The sequence below is a fragment of the Hylobates moloch genome, unplaced genomic scaffold (assembly GCF_009828535.3).
Source record: "Hylobates moloch isolate HMO894 unplaced genomic scaffold, HMol_V3 SCAFFOLD_1, whole genome shotgun sequence".
In the NCBI taxonomy this organism is placed as follows: Eukaryota; Metazoa; Chordata; class Mammalia; order Primates; family Hylobatidae; genus Hylobates; species Hylobates moloch.
The window spans coordinates 7851541-7871279 of NW_026652276.1; the positions used below are offsets into that span (position 1 = coordinate 7851541).

General features: G+C 43.4%; 1 protein-coding gene across 2 annotated transcripts in view; it reads right to left on the bottom strand.

The window, feature by feature from the left end:
- TRPM8 (transient receptor potential cation channel subfamily M member 8) overlaps window positions 1–19739 on the bottom strand; it is a 160015-nt gene that overhangs the window by 65879 nt on the left and 74397 nt on the right. Inside the window, exons 6-11 of one of the 2 annotated variants that reach the window (XM_032753671.2) lie at window positions 15070–15226; window positions 13407–13584; window positions 9803–9975; window positions 6237–6411; window positions 5112–5179; window positions 2111–2308 (exon numbers count right to left, since the gene is read on the bottom strand). In XM_032753671.2, coding sequence (XP_032609562.1) covers window positions 2111–2308; window positions 5112–5179; window positions 6237–6411; window positions 9803–9975; window positions 13407–13584; window positions 15070–15226 — 949 coding nt within the window. Of the gene's footprint in view, window positions 1–2110; window positions 2309–5111; window positions 5180–6236; window positions 6412–9802; window positions 9976–13406; window positions 13585–15069; window positions 15268–19739 lie in introns of those variants that run through there. The other variant, XM_032753674.2, reaches the window with a different exon arrangement.

The following is a 19739-nucleotide window of genomic DNA, read 5'->3' on the forward strand; positions in this document are numbered from 1 at the left end:
TTTTCAAATTCTGTTTTGTCTATGAGGACACAGACTGTTTCTGTCATGTATGCAATTCTTTCTGAAGTGCCTATTTCAGAACCCGGCACACAGTATGTGCTCAACAAATATCTACTGAATAAATTAATAAATGAGAGTTAAAGATGAATAAACAAATGAATGATATCTAGATTGGTTGATAGACTGGAAGACTATGGAGGGTCAAGTTCTCGAGAAGTTGAGGAATAGGCATGGGGGAATAACCATGATGGCTTTTAGGAGAGGAAGGTGTGAGCCCAGTGGGAGAGGTATAACACATCGCTTAGAGTGGTCAAGAAATTGGGAGTCCAGGTTTTGGGGCTGCTTGTCCACATAGTCAGTGAGGTCACCCAGGACTGCCCTGGAAGGTTGCCTAATTAATATTTGCATGAATGTGTACATTCATTAATTAATAACCCCACTCTTAAGCTTGGTCTTTTGGGAAATCTGTACCAACTGCAAAACCCTGTATGAGTGCCTAATTTAAATCCCAGACTAATTTTTATTATTGATGTATGTCTTCTGATTGATGTGATTGTAATTATAATATATCATTAGCATATATTCAGTATGAATATGAATTAGCTATGAATTGCAGAAAGGATAATATAATCAAAGAAGGTAGAATGTGCCCTTTAGCCTATTTCAGATGAGTTGCCTGTAACAGTTTTCATGAAGCAGAAATCAAAATCCCTTATAAAGGGTGTGGTAGCCCTTCAGATGGCCTCTATTCATTGGACATGGCCTGGTCGAGACCTGGCAAGCCAACTTGTACAAGGAGCAAGAGGAAAGTCACTGAAGTGGACCTGGGGCCATCTTTGGTGGATAAATTAAGAGTCATCCGTTTCTTCCTCTATGGGGAACCCTGAACTGACCACTGAATTTATTCCATCCATCACAGGAAATGATGTTGAGAGTGGCAATCAATATGCAATCAATATGCAGCATCTTACTTTGATATGTATACGTTGGAAATGGCCTGCTTATATGCTTTTTTTTGATTGTTTGTTTTTGTTTTTTTCCTGAGATGGGATCTCACTCTGTCACCCATACTACATGTTCCCATCGCAAATCACTGCAGCCTCAAACTCCCTGGCTCAAGTAATTGTCCCACCTCAACCTACCAAGTAGCTGGTACTAGTACTACAGTCGTATGTCAGCATGCCTGGGTAATTTTTGTTTGTTTGTTTGTTTGTTTGTAGGGATGGGGGTCTCACTACGTTGCCCAGGCAGGTCTTGAACTCCTGGCCTCAAGCAATCTTCCTGCCTTGGCCTCCCAAACGGTTGGGATTACAGACATGAGTCACTGCACCCAGCCCTGTTTATATGTTCAGAACTGACTCAAAGTAGTTAGGTATGAATGTTTAGAGAATCAAAAATGTATAAGCACTTTGGAAAGGGAATGCTGCTTTTCCCAACCAACAGAATTCCATGGGGAGGAGCCTCATCAAAATTAGCCGCCTAGTCAATCTCCACTCTTTCACTTAGCCCTACTCAGGGTTGGGGAGCAATATTGGCCTTGCCCAGCCAGGCTTCTCCTTCTTCTCTCACTGGGCTTTGCTCCTTGCAAAGCACTAGTGCCCTGGTCTGCAGCTGCCACGTCCAGCCCAGCAGGGATGTCAGCGGGTGTCCGGGGCTGCCTGTGTCAGGGTGGGCTCATCTGTCTTATTCTGAGACTTAGCACACACAGGTCCAGTGTTCTGCACCTCAAGCCACCTCTTTCAGCTTTGCCTTCACCATCAGTAAGGCTGATATGTTTATCTCTTTTTGCCAGATTCTTGTGTCTATCTCTCTCCTGGACTTGACTAAGATATTACAACGTCCAAGTAAGAACATTCATATAAAACCATCAGTTTTCCCTTTTTTAGTAAACTCTGAAAAATGCAGTATCTCAAGTAGAAATATCACACACTTGGTGAGTCACGTAACTTATTGAACTTCAGTTTCCAGCAAGACACCTGTTGAGCCTCAAAGGCACGGAGAAAATACCGAACACGTGCAGCTGCTGGTGGAGTTGTGCATTTAAGGCATTCTCCCTTCTCACAAACTTGTCTTATTTTCTCAGCCCTCACACATGGTCCTGACAACTTACCCATTTGATCCAACTCTCAGTCTCCTCCTCAGGCAGCCGGGACACCGTGCGGGGTAAAAAGCGCACCAGCTTCTCCTTGATGGCAGAAGATGTCAAGGCATCCTCCACCTCCACCAGGCTGGCGATCACATCAGCGATCTGGCCCGAACCTTCCACCACCACACAAGGAATTTTACTTTTGATGGAGGTATTGATGGCCTGGAGGAAGGAGACAGGGTCAGGCAGATCAAAGAGACCTTGGTCCACAGAACCCAGCTCTGGACTAAGGTTCCGAGCCAAGCCGGAGAAAACACATGGACACATCCCTACGCTTTTTCATTTGGGGCTTTTATTTTAAATCAGAAGCAAATCAAATGTTGGCAATTGCTTTATGAATGAGAAATGTAATCTGCTTTATGAAATCTTGTGCCCACAACAAATTCCATAATAAGAACACATATGACTAGCTTAAGTTTTCCATAGATAAGTGCTTTAAAATATCCCTGTACACAAAATCGATCATTCCAAGTACTGACATAATAGATTTGAGTGACACGTACTAAGACTATATTCAGCATTATTGTCGATAGCTTATCTGAAACAGGTTAGTAGTAACCAACACTCATACTTTTAAGGTATGAAAATAACTTAAAAACGGCAGCCACATGTTTTATGTGATGTTTACTCACATATTTCCCTCCTCAAATAATTTCCCCTGCCGCTGTTATTAAAAAAGAATGAAAATATATTTTCTTCCTGGATAAACACCTAGCATGCTTTTATGACCTTTATAATAACCACAGAGGTCAGCAGAGGGGGATCATATTTTAAGGATTTTAATCACTGGACAGCAAGATATAGTGATCTACCTGGAGGTACGAAAGAGACTGAAAAGCACTTGTTTTGAGGTCTGAGTGCTTTCCTTAGAGAAGACATCACCCAGGAAGCCAGATGTGTGGTGCCATGATTGGAACCCACAGAGGGTGAGAGTCACAGAGCAGGCTGGGGTCCCTCTGTGTGCCTCAAGTGTCTGCACCACAGGTGCTCGTGGGTATGCTGATGGGGGCTGAACCAGGAAGAGATGCAGAGGCACCAGCTGGGTCTTTTCTTTTCTTTTCTTTTCTTTTTTTTTTTTGACAAAGTCTTGCTCTGTCTCCCAGGCTGGAGTGCAATGGCACAATCTTGGCTCACTGCAACCTCTGGCTCCTGGGTTCAAGCGATTCTCCTGCCTTTGCCTCCCGAATAGCTGGGATTACAGGTGCCTGCCACTGCGCCCAGCTAATTTTTGTATTTTTTAGTAGAGACGGGGTTTTGCCATGTTGGCCAGGCTGGCCTCGAACTCCTGACCTCAGGTGATCCGCCCACCTCGGCCTCCCAAAGTGCAGGGATTACAGGCATGAGCCACTGCGTCCGGCCCTGGCTGGGTATTTTCTCCTAGTTCACCTCACCTCTCCTACCCCTGCTACTGTGGGTTGTTAATGGGCTGAGCAGACAGCAGTGGAAAATGCCGTAGAAATGCAGTGCCCTAGACCAGCAGCAGCTTTCCAGTCTCCCCCTACACGCTAGGCGAAGAAATCTTCATTCCAAATCTAATATTTGATCTGGTAGTATAATAAATGTAACCATATTTCAATGACTTTTTCTCCACCCCTCTTCCTCTTTGATGTGGCTGCTTTTTCAGATTTGAGCCATTTATGCTGGAGGTTGCAATTTTTTTGAATTTTTGGCGATCACCTTGGCAATGACCTTGAGCAGTAGGGTATAAATAACTCCCACATGCTTAGCGTTCCAATAATGGAACACTAGGCATAAAAAGGTTTTAATACACTGACAATCACACACTGAAAAAAACTCTGTTTTAATGTTTCCCTGAAGATTTTTATTTAACCATGATCTCAACTGTACATCTCATAGTGGGTACTCAATAAATATCTGTTGAATGGATGAAGAAAAAGACCATTGTAACGTAAAAGAATAATGAGAAGTACTAGATGATGATTCCAGATAATTTTGCCAGCGCTTACTTTTAGCTCTAGGGATTTACTCTGATGAAGAGAGGGGAGAAGATCAAGGGTCACAGGTATCTTTAATCTATTCCCTGTCTTAGAGGTAAAATAGGATGGGCAAAAGCAGGAATATGCAAATCATTGTGGAAATTCACGAAAAAGATGAGTTAAAAATGTAAAAATTGTTTACAATACTTATTAAAATGCAGTCACACTAACTCTTTTTTTAAACTACCTATGGGGTACTATGCTTATTATCTGGGTGACAAAATAATCTGTATGCAAAACCCTTGTGACATACAATTTACCTATACATAAAACCTACATATGTACCCCTGAACCTAAAAGTTAAAAACAAATAAATAAATAAAAGGTTTTGATTCGAGTGTATTCTCAAACAAAAACAAAACAAAAAAACGTCAAACAGAAGCCTGGCTGCAGGCAAGATGAACGCAGTAATGAGTCCATACAGATTGGCTGGGAAGTCAAATTCTTGCTCAGTTGCTCAATGTTGCAGGTGCAGAACCATTCAGGAAGTTTCCATGATCCCAGAATCACTTAGGGTTTGGAATTCCATCATGCGACATACCTGCATCCCCAGGTGGCATATAAATGGGCCTTAGGTGGTCTGGAAACATCTGATTTGGGGGCAATCTGTGTGTATATGATCACAGCTCATCTCAATGCAGATGGGGTGGCCATAGCTTTCTAACATATATGCTGGTTACAATCTTTAAGTCTCCCGAGTTAATGTCAACTCTTCTCTTTGGCAGGTTGATTGTCAAGGCCAACACTAAGTACACAGGTTATTCATGTCACTGAAATTCTCCTCCCAAATCTTCTTGACTGAGGAACAATCGGAGTCTGTTAGGGGAACAGTATGTGGACGGAAAACACTACCTACTTGCTGCAGTAAAATCAATTAGGTTAGATGAGATGAGCCCAAATCCCTGAAAATACAAATTTGTTGGATAGGCTTATTAGCCAACCTTCTAGAAAACTAAATCAGGACTCACTTTCAAAGTCTCTTTTCCACCTCCTTGGGCAAAACACACAATGGGGATCTTGCCGCCATAGTTGGAATCTGTAAAACATAAAAAGTAAAGCATATTTTGAGCTCACTGGAAATACTCAACTACCTCTGTGAAAAGTTGGACCAAGAGCTTCTGCCCTGTAAGCCTAGGGTGTGGAGAGATAGCTTCACATCTCACGGACTTGAACATTATCTACTCATTAAAGATGGATGAGTCTTTTTGCCTCACACTAGTAATAGCATGACATGGGTCATGTTGCAGTTTGTCATTGATATTTAATATACATATTTAAATACTTAAAGCCTGTGCATGATTTACCTTTGCACCTATAAATTAAACTAGGTTTAAGTTTATCCTTATAATAATGATGCTCTCCTATAATCCTGTGCTTGCTTGAGTGAGAACTTTGCGTAACTAGTGGTCTTTCAACAGAGTTTATTGCATATGTAGTTTCTTCTTTCATGTATGTCCAATTGTGAAAGGAAAATAATTGAGAACATCTCCAACTAGTTTCTGTCATTATGTCTATCACTAAATCACAAGGTAATCTTGCTCCACGGCAGGAAACATCTCAATACCCTGTCCACAGGAAGAGAGAGAGTACATGTCACTTAACCATGGCAAATAATGGCTTTCACTCAACTGTTGCATTCTTCTCTTGAGACCACTGTTTTCTGTTACTCAGAAGTAGCCAAGATTCAAAAAAGTAAACCATACCATTGTTAAACTAGCAGGTTGGTTTTATCTTTTTGATCCTAGCTAATTGCATTGTTTCATAAACTCATATTTGTTATCGCAGATCGTATTTGTTCTTAAATGGTATCTACCAGAAGAAGACAGCCAGCTTTCGATACTGACAAACCACAGTGGAAGATGGCCATATTTATCATTGCCTTTAGCATGTTGAAGGGTACATACCACAATGACCCTGGCAGAAGCATTCCTGGTGTGTTGAAACAAGAAGAGAAATAACAGTTCTTTGGCAATAAAAATACCTGATCAGGCATGTTTCTCACGCATCACTCAATAGTTGGTAGAGATTGTTGTTGATGCTGTGGCTGCTGTGGTAATTGTACACGTCTAGTGTCCTACTTCCTAACCACTGACCTTGAATAGTGCGCTCAGAGATGTACTTCTCTAGCTGATCCCGGAGCTTTGCTTCGACGGTGGGATGTCCATGACAGCCATTGTCCACAAGCAGCAAATGCGTGTGGTTGTTGTCCAGGATATACAGAGGATCTCTCGTGAAGTCATCCATAAGGTACTGGGCTGAAAAATAGCCCTGAAAAGTACAGGGAAACTTGTCTTTAAGATTGTGTTATCAGTCAAGACACATGATGATATTTTTATGTATTCATATGAAAGCTAATACTTTGGGTTCAATTACATTATGCCTCCTCCCAGATTCCTAAATCCAGAGGGGTCTTAGAGATCTTATAGTACAGACTTTCTTTTAAATATGAGGAAAAGGAAGTTCAAAATGGTTGTGCCACGTGCTCATTTTCTCATAAATGGCCAGTGACAGTGTAAGGATCAGATTCCCAGTCCCATTCTTGGTTCATTGTCCTGTGCTCTTTTGCATAAATTCAACGAAATTGAAATTCAGCATTCAGGAAACTGTGTATGTGCAAATGTGTGTGTGTGTGTGTGTGGTGTGTTTGTGTGTGTCTCGATACAGGTAGAAGCAGACATTGAAATGCACACATACATAGTTGTCTGGAATCTATCATATGCTGTGACCCACGCCAGGATCTAGGGATTAGAAAATGAATGAAACAGTCTTTGCAGTTGAGAAGCGCATAGCAACAGGACTACAAAAAGAAGTAATTAAATGGATACTTTGTTCCCAAAATACCAGAGAATAAAAAGCTGCTTCAGGAACATAAAGAAAGGAATCCTTACCAAAAAGGTTCCTCACTGTCAAGCTCCATTCAAAGGCATTTAGGTTTTAAAGTATCAGGGTTGCATTAAAAGGTGTTTCAATCTTAACTCTAAAAGTAGAATTTAATAAGTTTGAATAATAATATCACCACCAAAACTCAAGGAGAACAGAAGGAAAAAACAGTATTCAGAAAGAATTAAGAGTTTTGCTGGTGATATTATTTTTTAAATTTATTAATTTGAATACTATAGTGGTTAAAAGATTGTGCACCATGAACCTGCCACTAACTAGATATGTGCATTAAGAAAGTTTCTTACTTTCTGTATGCCTCACTTTTCTCATTTATAATGAGAGGGGAATAGTAGTGCTTACCTCATAGTTTTCTTATGAAGATCAAATGAGTTAATATATGTAATACACTTAGAATAGAACCTAGTACATAGTAAGTGCTATTATATAAATGTTAGGTTTTGTTATTATGATTAATGAATTATTTATTAATTTTATTTTTACTAATAAAGGTAATGGCTATGCATTTCACTTTGAGTGCAGCTTTGGCCATACTGACATATTGATATATATTCTTAATATGTAATGTTTTTATTTGCATTGCTTTCTAAGTTATCTGAGATTATATTTTTGAAAGATCATTCTAGATCCAACATTTGTTTACCAGATGGTTGGGTGGTTGGTTGTTTCTTAATTTCCAAATGATTGGCACATTCTTTAATCTTTACATATTCATGTCAAGTTTTACTTGTTGCCAGGAAATGGGCTCTATAAACAGCCTCTAGGGAGATTTTGAAGTCTTTTCTCATTCCCATTCAGAGGTAAAAATATCTACATTTTCAAGGTTTTTTGGGAGTCTGTGAATTAACACATGCACTGCATCTACCATGGGGATAATTGTACAACACTACGTTGACTCCTATGCCCATTACAAATATTGCTAATAGATAATGGTATTCTTTCCCATTTAGCCTGCCATTGTCCTCAAAAGCCTGCTCTAGGCCACTCTCATCCCTGAAGTTGGCATTTGATGTGAAATCATTTTGCCATCTCCTGTTGGGCATCTAGTAATAATAATAGAAGCTACCATTCACTCTGCACAATTAGATAAATCAGTCCCATAACAATACAGGTTATTATTATAAAAGCTTGAAGAAGGGAACTGTCTCCAGACTATGCAGCTAGAAAAGGAATGATTACTCCAACCCCAACTTCCCTGTCTTCAAAACGTCTCCTCCTCCCCCTCTACCATGCTTCCTCCTTGAAGATGCACAAAAAAAACACCTCCCACTCTCCCCTGCCCCTTATATATCTCAAAAATGGTAACCAAGACACAAAAATAAAATAATTCTAAAAGAAGAATCACAGTAATTCCAAAAATCCTTAACATTTGCTGCTTCTAAGGAGCCCAGATGGGAGAAGGTGTAGCTTAAATGTGGATTTCTGAACATTTGGTCCAAAGCTTCTGGGCAGAGAACACCTGTTGCTCAAGAAGGTCCTCAACTACTAGAAATATTGTTTTCAAAATTCTACACTTCATACAAAACCCCATATGTCTACCTTGTATTTTTAGCATGAAATGCTCATTACTCTCTAAATATGTTCACAGGAAACATTTGCGGGGGGGCGGGGGGTGGTTGTCTCACAGCCTTCTTAATGCCCAATTAACCAAGGACAATATCCATTGATTTGAATTCCTGTGAGTGTAGCCAAGCAATCAAGATATTGCAGTTCTCATTGTTCAATTCCCACCTATGAGTGAGAACATGCAGTGTTTGGTTTTTTGTCCTTGCAATAGTTTGCTGAGAATGATGGTTTCCAGCTTCATCCATGTCCCTACAAAGGATATGAACTCATCATTTTTTATGGCTGCATAGTATTCCATGGTGTATATGTGCCACATTTTCTTAATCCAGCCTATCATTGTTGGACATTTGGGTTGGTTCCCAGGAAAGGGAACATCACACACTGGGGCCTGTTGTGGGGTGGGGGTAAGGAGGAGGGATAGCATTAGGAGATATACCTAATGTTAAATGATGAGTTAATGGGTGCAGCACACCAACATGGCACATGTATACATATGCAACAAACCTGCACGTTATGCGCATGTACCCTAAAACTTAAAGTATAATAAAAGAAAAAAAAATAGCCATCCTAGTGGGTGTAAAAAAAAAAAAAAAAGATACTGCAGTTGGGCTTGAGCCCTCCTGAGATGGATGTAAGCCATGCTTATAAAGAATGAAGAACGTAGGCCAGGCACGGTGGCTCACGCTTGTAATCCCAGCACTTTGGGAGGCCGAGGCGGGCGAATCACGAGGTCAGGAGATCGAGACCACGGTGAAACCCCGTCTCTACTAAAAATGCAAAAAATTAGGCGGGTGTGGTGGTGAGCTACTTGGAGAGGCTGAGGCAGGAGAATGGCGTGAACCCGGGAGGCAGAGCTTATAGTCAGCCGAGATTGCGCCACTGCACTCCAGCCTGGGCGACAGAGCGAGACTCCGTCTCAAAAAAAAAAAAAAGAATGAAGAATGTGACTGTGATATGAGATTGCTGAGAACACATTTTAATGAACAAAACAACATTCATTGTTAACTCTTTCCCAGCAGTTAATTAGGTACGTCATCCTTGTTTTCAATTCCTTTAAGGTCCCAAAGGCACTCCTTGAAAGGCAGACTTCCCCATGATCTGGCTCCATCACAGAGCCCCAGGGTTCAGGCCACAGACCCATGCCATGGTCTCTCTTCCATGTGACCTAGCAGACCTCCTCCTGTCCCACCCGTACCTCAGCATCGCCGTTCCTGATGAGGGTGTCCCGGTTGGAGACCATGCCCCAAGCTGCTATGCCAATGGCCACAATATTCTCCTCTGAACTCCTGCTGATGGTGTTATCCCTCACCACCTCCCCGATGTACTTCATCAGGCCATAATGGGTGCCTCCTGTGAGAATCCAAGCACCTGTCAACAAACAGGAAGACTAAATGGTCAACTGGCACTGGGCAAAGTTTCCATTCTGGGCTCACAGACCCCTAAAATAAAGGCCCCATCCCTGTAGGCATCAGGACACAGCACTGGCAGCTATGCCATATGGCAAGGGAGAGGGGACCTCAGACAGTGCTCCTGAGAGACGTTCACTTAAAAATACAGATTCTTGGCCAGGCGCAGTGGCTCACGCCTATAATCCCAGCACTCTGGGAGGCCAAGGCAAGTGGATCACGAGGTCAGGAGTTCACGACCAGCCTGGCCAAGATGGTGAAACCCCGTCTCTACTAAAAATACAAAAATTAGCCGGGCACAGTGGTGGGCACCTGTAATCCCACCTACTTGGGAGGCTGAGGCAGGAGAATTTCTTGAACCCGGGAGGCAGAGGTTGCAGTGAGCTGAGATCATGCCACTGCACTCCAGCCTGGGCAACAGAGTGAGACTCCATCTCAAAAAAAAAAAAAAAAAAAAAAAAAAAAACAGATTCTTGACCCTATTCCAGATCTACCTCATCAGGCTATCTGGGAGGTGGGTCCAGGGAATCTGTCTGTATCTTTAACCAGCCTCTAGAGGACTCTCATGGACAATGAATGTCTAACCAGAGCCTCTAAGCAAGTTAGGCAATGCCACCATGGTAAGTCGGGCACTCTGCTCCTGGACCCCCATATTGGTTGGATTCGAGTGAATCTTCTTTGGATGGCCTTTGTGTCAATAACTTTACTTTGCTTTATAAAATACAGTTTTGTACACTGGCCTTTTAAAGGTTTAGATCTGATTATCTTCTCAATGCTAAGGGTTATACAGGGTTTTATTGCTGGGGGGAGGGGGGCAAAGTAGAATAAATACAATACCTACAAAAATATTTTTTAGCATAAAACTAGAATCTAAAGTTGGAAATGACCCTAGTATAATATGCTGCCCACGTAGGAATCTACCCTCTGAGCGGTCGCTGGCCTCTCTGGATTAACTCTTGTAACAGAAGTGTCAGGAGCTGAGAGGCAGACGCCTCCTCCAGTCATTAGAAAGCCCCTTTGCTGACTATCTCCATTCTCTAATTTTACTATGGTCTTCAGCAATGAGGAACAATTTTAGTCATCACCACATCAAAGTCATTCCAATATTTTCAGGTAAGTACGATGTGATCCTAAGAAGTTTTACACCTGCTTCTTTTAACCAGTTCTCACGGGGCATAAATCCAGCCTCTCAGCACTCAGTCTCCTTCCTCTAGACAGATTTTGAAACCCAGAGCTAACCTAATTAAGCCTGCCAAACTTCACCTGCCTTGCTTGCTTTTAATTGCTTCCTTCTGGTTGATTTTAAAATCTGTATAGCTAAAAGTCATGTAGCCAAACAATATATAACTAAATCACCACTAGTTTCCTTATAGATAACATCTCTGATATATAGATCACTATGATAATAGTTGCTTAAAGTTGTTTTTCAGGAACTAGGGAACTGCTCTGATCCAGTTCAAAACAGCTGAGAACATTGACTCTTCAACTGGGCGTGCACAAACGCCCAAGAGATGACCTTTCGATGTCAGAGGGCCAAAACTCCTCCCTCAGATCATGCTAACACTGCCATTTTCCGAACAGATGTCCTATGAACAGCCATGAACTCTGACTACACCTGCACAAACCACCAATTACCTCATTCCTTCTCCACTGCCTATCACCTTTCCCCACGCCATAGAACACCTGCCGCTTCACTCCTTAAATATCCCTAATCCTTATCTTTAAGGAAGCAGATTTGACAACGTTCTCCCATCTTCTCACCGGGCAACCTTGTGAATAAATCTTTTCTCTTTTGCAAAACCCATGCTTACAGTGACTGACTTACTGCATGCACGTACAGCGGGTATGGCTTCATATCTATTTCAGCCATTAACGTTCCCTTTTAAAATGAGACAATGGGAAGTGAAGGTAGAACTCCAAGTGGACAACCAGCAACAATGAAACTATTCAAATTCCTCAATCACTTCACTTCGTCTACATAGAAATAGGCGCCCCAGCCCAGGGACTTTTTGTCCGTTTTGTTCTGTTGTATTCCTAGCACATAAAACAATTTCTGGCACATCATAAGCATCCAATAAGTATATGTTTAATGAATGAATAAGGTGTGTTCAGGATTTAGCAGCAAGGAAGCTGAGTTGCTCAATTTTGTAACAAAGTGACAACCCACAGTGTCCCCTCTGGTTGGTCAGGAAACTGAGAAAAATAAATGGGAAAAACAAAACAAAACATCTCAGTTTCTTCTTGACATTAAAAAAAAACAAAAAACAAAAAACAAAAAAAAAACACCCACATCTAGATTACGACATGTTTCCTTAGTTCTACCGGTCAATATTAATTCTGCGTAAAAGAAGTTTTTGAAATGTTAAGGTTAGATAAACTGAATCTAATCACGAGAAAACATCAACCAAATCCACACTGAGAGACAGTCTACTAAGTAATTGGCCTACACTTTTCAAAAAACATAATGAAAGACAAAGAAAGGCTAAGAACCAGTTCCAAATATAAGGAAAAAAAAAACAAAGCTAAATCGATTTGGAATACAAACTGAGAAAAAAGAATGTTTACTCTAAAGGACCTTGTTGAGATAATTAGCAAAATTCGAGTATGAACCGTTAGGTAGCAGTACTGGTCCATGGTAACTGTTCGGGTTTGAAAATTGTACTGGGTTATGTGAGAAAACCCTCTGTTCTCAGGAGGTGCACGTTCATGTACTTAGGGGGTTAAGGATCATGATTCCTGCAACCTGCTTTCAATGGTCCCCCCTAAAATCATACGTAGATATTTATGGAACAAGATAAGACAAACGTAGGGAAATGTTAACAATTGGTGAATCTAGGTGAAGAACGTACAGATGTTCATTGCATTATTCTTGCAACATTTTGTAGATTCAAAATTTTTTAAAATATAAAGTTAAAAAGAAAGAAAATGCTAAGTGTTTCAAGTAACAAAGCCTTAGTTGCTTTGACCTCAGTCAGACACTTACATGGTGCTTACAATTTCTGAGGCACTGTCGCTACTTTCAAAAGTGCATCCCCGATCTCACAATTACAGACCAAGCGAGTTACAACCGTCCTTTCCAATTCGCCTGAACCGAAACTCTGGGTAAAATTTTACGTGTGTTAATAACAAAATGAAAATCTTACAAGATTAAAAAAATTCCCCTAAGGAAGCACCTTAACGCTGATTTAGAGTTACTTTGTGAAGCTCCCCCACTATCTCCCAGAGCTCCGTGTCCATTCATTTGAGGATATGGCTTTCAATAAAATAACGATTAATCAGATGCTTCTAGCAGCATCCGGATTCTCCGGAGTTGCACACGGGAACTGCCTTCTCTGCTCCCAAAACTTGGTGCAGCCGGAATGGAAGCACCGCGGTCGCTGCTCCCACCCGCACCTTTGGACTGCGCGATGTAGATGAGCCGGCTGAAGATCTTGCGCATGCGCGGCTTCAGGGCGAAGTTCTTGGCGCCCCCGGTCACAGAAATGACCAGGTTGGGTGTTTTCAGGTGCCAGTGCTGGGTCAGCAGCTCGTAAAGGATTTCCGCGTCCGTGTCGCAGGACAGACGGATATACTATGGGGAGAGAAGCAGAAGCATCAGGATAGGCCTGTGTTCTCCTGAGGTCGGCGTTTAGCATCCCCCCCAACCCCCAAGCCCACGCTTGTCTGCTTCTAGAAGAGGGGCGGGGTGGGGACAGCAGGGATCGCAGCATTGGGGGTCCCAGGCGGGCGCCGTGCCAAGGCCCCATGAGGAAGTGGAAGTGTGAAAGGAAAATAAATCTTGGGGCTCGAATATTCAAGCTAGGAACTGCTTAGGGCAAACCTGCCTCCCACTGTATTCAAAGTCACCCCTCTGCTCACCGAGATAAATGCACATCTGATTGCCTCCTTTGTAAAGGCTAATCAGAAACTCAAAAGAATGCAACTATTTGTCTCTTATCTGCTTATGACCTGGAAGCCCCCTCCCGTTTCAAGTTGTCCCGCCTTTGCTTCATGAGTTGTCCCACCTTTCCAAAAGGAAGCAGCGTTCATCTTACATATGTTGATTAATGTCTCATGTCTCCCTAAAATGTATAAAACCACACCGTGCTCTGACCACCTTGGGCACATGTTGTCAGAACCTCCTGAGGCTGCCACGGGCATCCCTCCTCAATCTTGGCAAGATAAACTTTCTAAATTAACTGAGACCTGTCTCAGATATTCAGGGTTCACAGAAGGAAAGCAGACTGGGGGTAGTGCGGGCGCTGCGCGGGCCCTGAAAAGCCCCACAGGCCAAGTGGAGAACTTGAGACTTTGTCCTGAAGGCAGAGGGGTGCCTTGAGGCGTTTGAAGCTGGGTAGGAACAGGGTGGGCTTTACATTTAGGGAGTCCTCCAGTGGCCATGCTGAGGCCACAGGGAGGTGGGCAGAGCTGCGGGCAGCAAGAGAGGGTGCCAGCCCATTCCGGGGCAGAGGCCCTGGGGAGAGTCAGCAGTGGATGGGGCTGGGTCACTTCCCAGGGATGCCATGGGCTGGGTCACCTCCCAGGAATGCCATGGGGGTTTGGGAGATGAGAGGCCCGGGCCCTGAAGGAACAGCCTGTGGATGGTGCTCTCGTTGAGACTGGGAGCACGGAGGATGTAGGAGAGGCTATTTCTGATCATTAAACACCTTTGCAAAACCTTGCTGGAGAGCTTGCACAGTGAGTATGAAGGGAATGCATATTCAGGACCATATGTACCTCAGGAGTACGCAGAGCTAAGCAGTAGGGTTCACAAAAGCATTCATGCGGCCCTCAGTAGCAGTAGGGCTCAAGGTAGATGTGACATGGATGCCTGCCTTGCGTGTGGACACAGGAGGCTAGGTGATAATCCAGTCCTTACCTGGTGAGTTTTCCTGTTGAGCATAGCCTAATAACTGCTTTTTGGCTTTTACAAGATGTATCTTTTTCTGCAATCATTTTTGGTGTTTACTACCCATCTCTCCTGCCTCCACCCTATTAGACAATTCCAAGTAAATCAAGGTAGCCCAGGTCATTTTGGCCTATGAATTAGCTGCCAAAGTAGAAAACCATTGCTTACCTTCCCTTTCTTCCCCAGTGTCTCAAACTGAATATCCCCAAAGGCATCCGTAGGAAATTCCTTGGTGTGTTTCTTGTAGTTCCATTTCTCGCTTTGGTTGATCTGGGTGCCTTCCATGTGCTGGCTCTGGGCATAGCCACACTTGCACACATTCTCCCTGATAAGCATGATGGTGTGGACAGGAAGGAAGGATTTCATTGAGCCTGCTTATGGAAACTGGCATTGTTAGCTTAAATAGACACACAAAGGATACTTTCAAGTCTTATTTTCAGACTGTTTTCATCATCTCAGTTGGTTGTGTAGAAACTAGTTTGATGTGGACGGGTGCAGTGGCTCACGCCTGTAATCTCAGCACTTTGGGAGGGTGAGGTGGGTGGATCACTTGAGGTCAGGATTTCAAGACCAGCCTAGGCAATGTGGTTAAACCTGTCTCTACTAAAATACAAAAATTAGCTGGGCATGTTGGCGGGCACCTGTAATCCCAGCTACTCTGGAGGCTGAGGCAAAAGAATGGCCTGAACCCAGGAGGTGTAGGTTGCAGTGAGCTGAGATTGCTCCACTGCACTCCAACCTGGGCGACAGAGCGAGACTCCATCAAAAAAAAAAAAAAAAAGCAAGCAAGAAAGCAAGCAAGCGAGCGAGAGAGAGAGAGAGAGAAGAAAGAAAGAAAGAAAGAAAGAAAGAAAGAAAGAAAGAAAGAAAGAAAGAAAGAAAGAAACTAGTTTGATGTTTTATCCCTGGTGTTTATTTTCCCTTCATCAACAAGCTGGCTCTGTGCTGATAGGACAGAACAAAGCCCTGCTGTCATGGAATCTAGCTTCTGTCCATGGGGCTGTTATGAGACTGAGTTTCAGAAATCTGGAAACTTTATTCAGCTTCTCAAACAGTTCATAACACACAGGAGCCCTGAGTTGGCCTCAGCACCTCAGTACCAACCCTGCCAGTTTGCCCAGCCAGTAAGGCTCTTCTGAAGTGAGGTGAGACATCCTTCCCATGGGCTGAACTCAATGGGAAGATGCATTCCCTTGGCAGAGACCCAAAATGTTCCAGACTCTAGAGAGATCATCCTTTCCTTATTGGACATTAGCTGCTAGAGAGACTTTCAATAATTTGGGGTAGATGAGGACAAACTGTGCGGTAAATGAACACAAGATCTTCTCATTAAAAATGCAATGGAACTAAATTCATCCATTAGGTGACACAGAGGCATAACAGGAAATTGGAAGAGGATAAAAAGACACGCAGTCAGTGGTGAATCCTCTTCCCCTGTGCCTTTGCCAACATACCACCTTCATTCAACAGATACTGACTGAAAATCCATTCTGAGTCAGCCCTGGGCTGAGCTTCACAGCGGCCCAAGATGAGCTGGATGTCCTTCCGGCCCTTAAGTTGGTCTCTTAGGAATAGCTAAGCATGACACCTGGCAAAGGTGCAGAGGAACAAACAAACACCTCATTTTACTCTTGAACATCCCCTCCCCTGTCAGGCTTGCCGTGAGGGTTGGAAATGATGCACATTGTTTCTCTGGGCCTGGAATGTGGCACCTGATCCATCGAGGTGACTTGGGCTATGGTGGTGCCATACATGCAAATCAAGGATTAATGAAGGCAGTGGCCACAGAAAAGAAGCAAAAATGCAGTTAAAAAAAATCTAAAAACACATTCTATGACGATTTGACCTCTCTATCCAGGGCATCCAGAGAGACGTGGTCCCCAAAGACAGGAACAACAACCAAGATTCCCATTTAGCCAAAAACAACTTCCGCTCGGTAAGGCACTGTTCACCCTCCTCCCAGCTTCCTTCTGCCTGCCCCACCCACTTGGTTCTGCATCTCTCCCTGCTGTCTCTCTGACCAATCTTTGGGCAAGATCCAAGGGTGCTAGGAATTCAAGGGGGCTGTGGCCAGTGGAGAAGGAGAATAGAGAGTTCTGTCCTGAGAAGGCTAGAGAATAGCAAAGTGGGAGACATGTTTGGTCACTGAAACAGGCCCTAAGGGCACAGCTCTCCTTTTATCAGTGGGTGACTCAATGTTCTGATTTGCCCAGAACAGTCTCAGTTTACACCTGTTGCCAAAGTCCTGGTAAGATCAGTGCCTCCATCACTCTTATCCGTGTTCTAGACCCCACGATAAAGTCTGTGGTCACCCTTTCACCACTAACCTACCAGAAAAGGCATCCCCCTCTGGCAGATGTGGGTCAGTACCAAGATGCAGGGTCAGATAACAAGATTCAACCCCACTCATTCCCAGCATTCTTGTGCAGAGCACAGCCCAGGCAACCATACATAGTGACTCTGGAGCAAGGATGCCCTGCACAGGCTGAGCCAAATAAAGATATATAAACTGAGGAAATCCTGTTAGGGTTTGCTTCCAGCTGGACTCTTTATCTTATATTCTCTGTCCCCATGTTTCTGGCACATCAGGGAATTTAGAAAATGTGCTTTGAATGAATGAACAAATGAGTGAATAAATACATTGATTGGTCTTTTTTTAAATAGTTTGTATCCTCAATGATTTTTGTAAAGTAGGTATGTTTTCCTTCCAGAATACAAGCTTAAGTATACATAGCTGTTCATGGCCAGAGAAAGGCTATGTTTTCAAGATCTTCTTCACTGTTCACCTTATTTAACATATGGCAAAATGTAGGATTCATTCTAAAAGCACTCTGTGGCAGGAGGTCACATTTTTGTTTGTAAGATGGTAATAGTAATATGCATTTCTATGACTGTTTCTAAAAACACAATAGGAGCAGAAATGAGTTGCTTTATGGGCAAATTTTATGACCAGTCCAGAAGCAGATGGATTCCCAGCCAAACTGTGGCCAAGTTTCTGCTGCCTGGAAGCAATTGGCTTCACCTGGAGTTGCTCTGCTGCTAGTGATCTTCTTGAAGTACTGGAAGCCCAGGGTAACTCCCAAAGCCACTCAACAAAGAGATTCTATAATGAGGAACAAATGCTTCTCAGCAGCAATCCTCAGCAGCTTGCTCTCCTGGGGGTTGGGGATGCTGCTGGAGCTACATCGAGGCATGTCCCTGCTAGAGATGGTGCATTGACATGGACTCCAGTGAGACTGTCTCTTCTCTCCAGCCTCGTCTACACAGTAGGATCAAGATGAGCCTGTTCATATAACTGAATTGTGGAAATGTTCATAACTGACAGGCCCAAGGATGGGAAGTTAACCCAGGATTGACATAGGCATCCCTTTCTTAAGAATTTGAAATGAGGACCAAAAGAGCTGCTCCCGTCTTTCTGTAGGTCTAGGCCTGTGACATGGAAGATCAGGCACCACAACACAATCATAGCTACTCTGAGAGAGAAGAGAACAGGTGTGCAGGGAGAGGTGGAGGCAGGAATGGGCAGAGGAGACCTGCTGAGTACCCTCTCATCAGTCGCTGTTTCTAACCACTCCAGAGGCCTGGCCACTCTCTGATCTTAGGTGGCGTTTCTTTTTCCTTATAGTAAATCTCCTCTTTAGGTTTAGGTAGTTGAGCTCCTTGTAACCGAAAGTCTTAATTACCACACAGTATGGAAATGATCCCTATTCAAAATATTTCTCAAGGCATTTAATATTTTCTAAAGCTATAACAATTGAGCTAGAGACTGGATCCAAAATCCCCCTCCAGCAGCAAACCCACCTCTGTTTTGGAACAGTTCCCAGGGCATTACTCAGTGTGGCCAAGAAAATGTCAACCAGAATTGAGCACAATGTTCTTAGCCCTCTCTCTTCCTAAGTGTTAGGGCACTTCCTGAGCCCAGGCTGCTTCCTGATGTTCCTCTTCTCTCTCCATAGCTTCCACTGTTCCACCATCCTTTGGGATCTGTCCACCCACCCAAGCTTATTGGGGGATGGGGGAGAGAATTCCCTGCCCCACCTGTTCTTGCTGTAACTGCAAACAGACTGTTGAGCACTTTTCCCTGCTAAGGGTAGGGGTGTGTCACAGGTGACCTTGACCAAGAGAGCTGCCTGGCAGCTCTGGTCTATGGGCTGGTAGCCCTCTAAGCACCAATTTGTATGAACTGGTTTATAAATGGAGAAGAGAGATTGCCAGGAAGGCATTAGGAGTGCAGATACCTGAAGGAGGAATAGGGATGACAGATAGGAGAAATGAAGAGGACAGGAAAGCATCAGGACCCTAGTTCTACCCCCTTGGACCAAGTCTGAATCCTGTAGAACTACACTGTCCAATATGGTAGCCACTGACCTCACATGACTATTTAATTTTATATTTAAATTAAGTGAAATTAAATAAATTAAAAACAGTCCTTGGTTGTCCTCGTCACATTTCAAATGATCAATAGCCAGATGTGGCTAGTGGCTACCATATTGGATGGTGCAGACATAGAATACTTCCACCATGGCAGAAAGTTCTGTTGCACAGTGCTGCTGTTGTGAAGGTAGCGTTCTTTCTGTTTCTACCTGGAACCCAGCACGGCCAAGGAAGTGAGAAGTGACTGGAACAAACCTGGACCTAGGAGCTTACTACCCATAGTGTGCCAGAAGGTGGCTCCTAAGTTGGCAGCACATTTCAGAGGACACAGCAGCAGGGGCAAAGGTGCGGCACCATCTTGCAGTGGCATCTACAAGAAGTTAGAGTAAAGAGGCAAGGGTGGGTTGGGCTTAGCACCGGGGTGGCAACCCTGGGAACTCTCAGGGGAGACTTGGGCAGCTTAT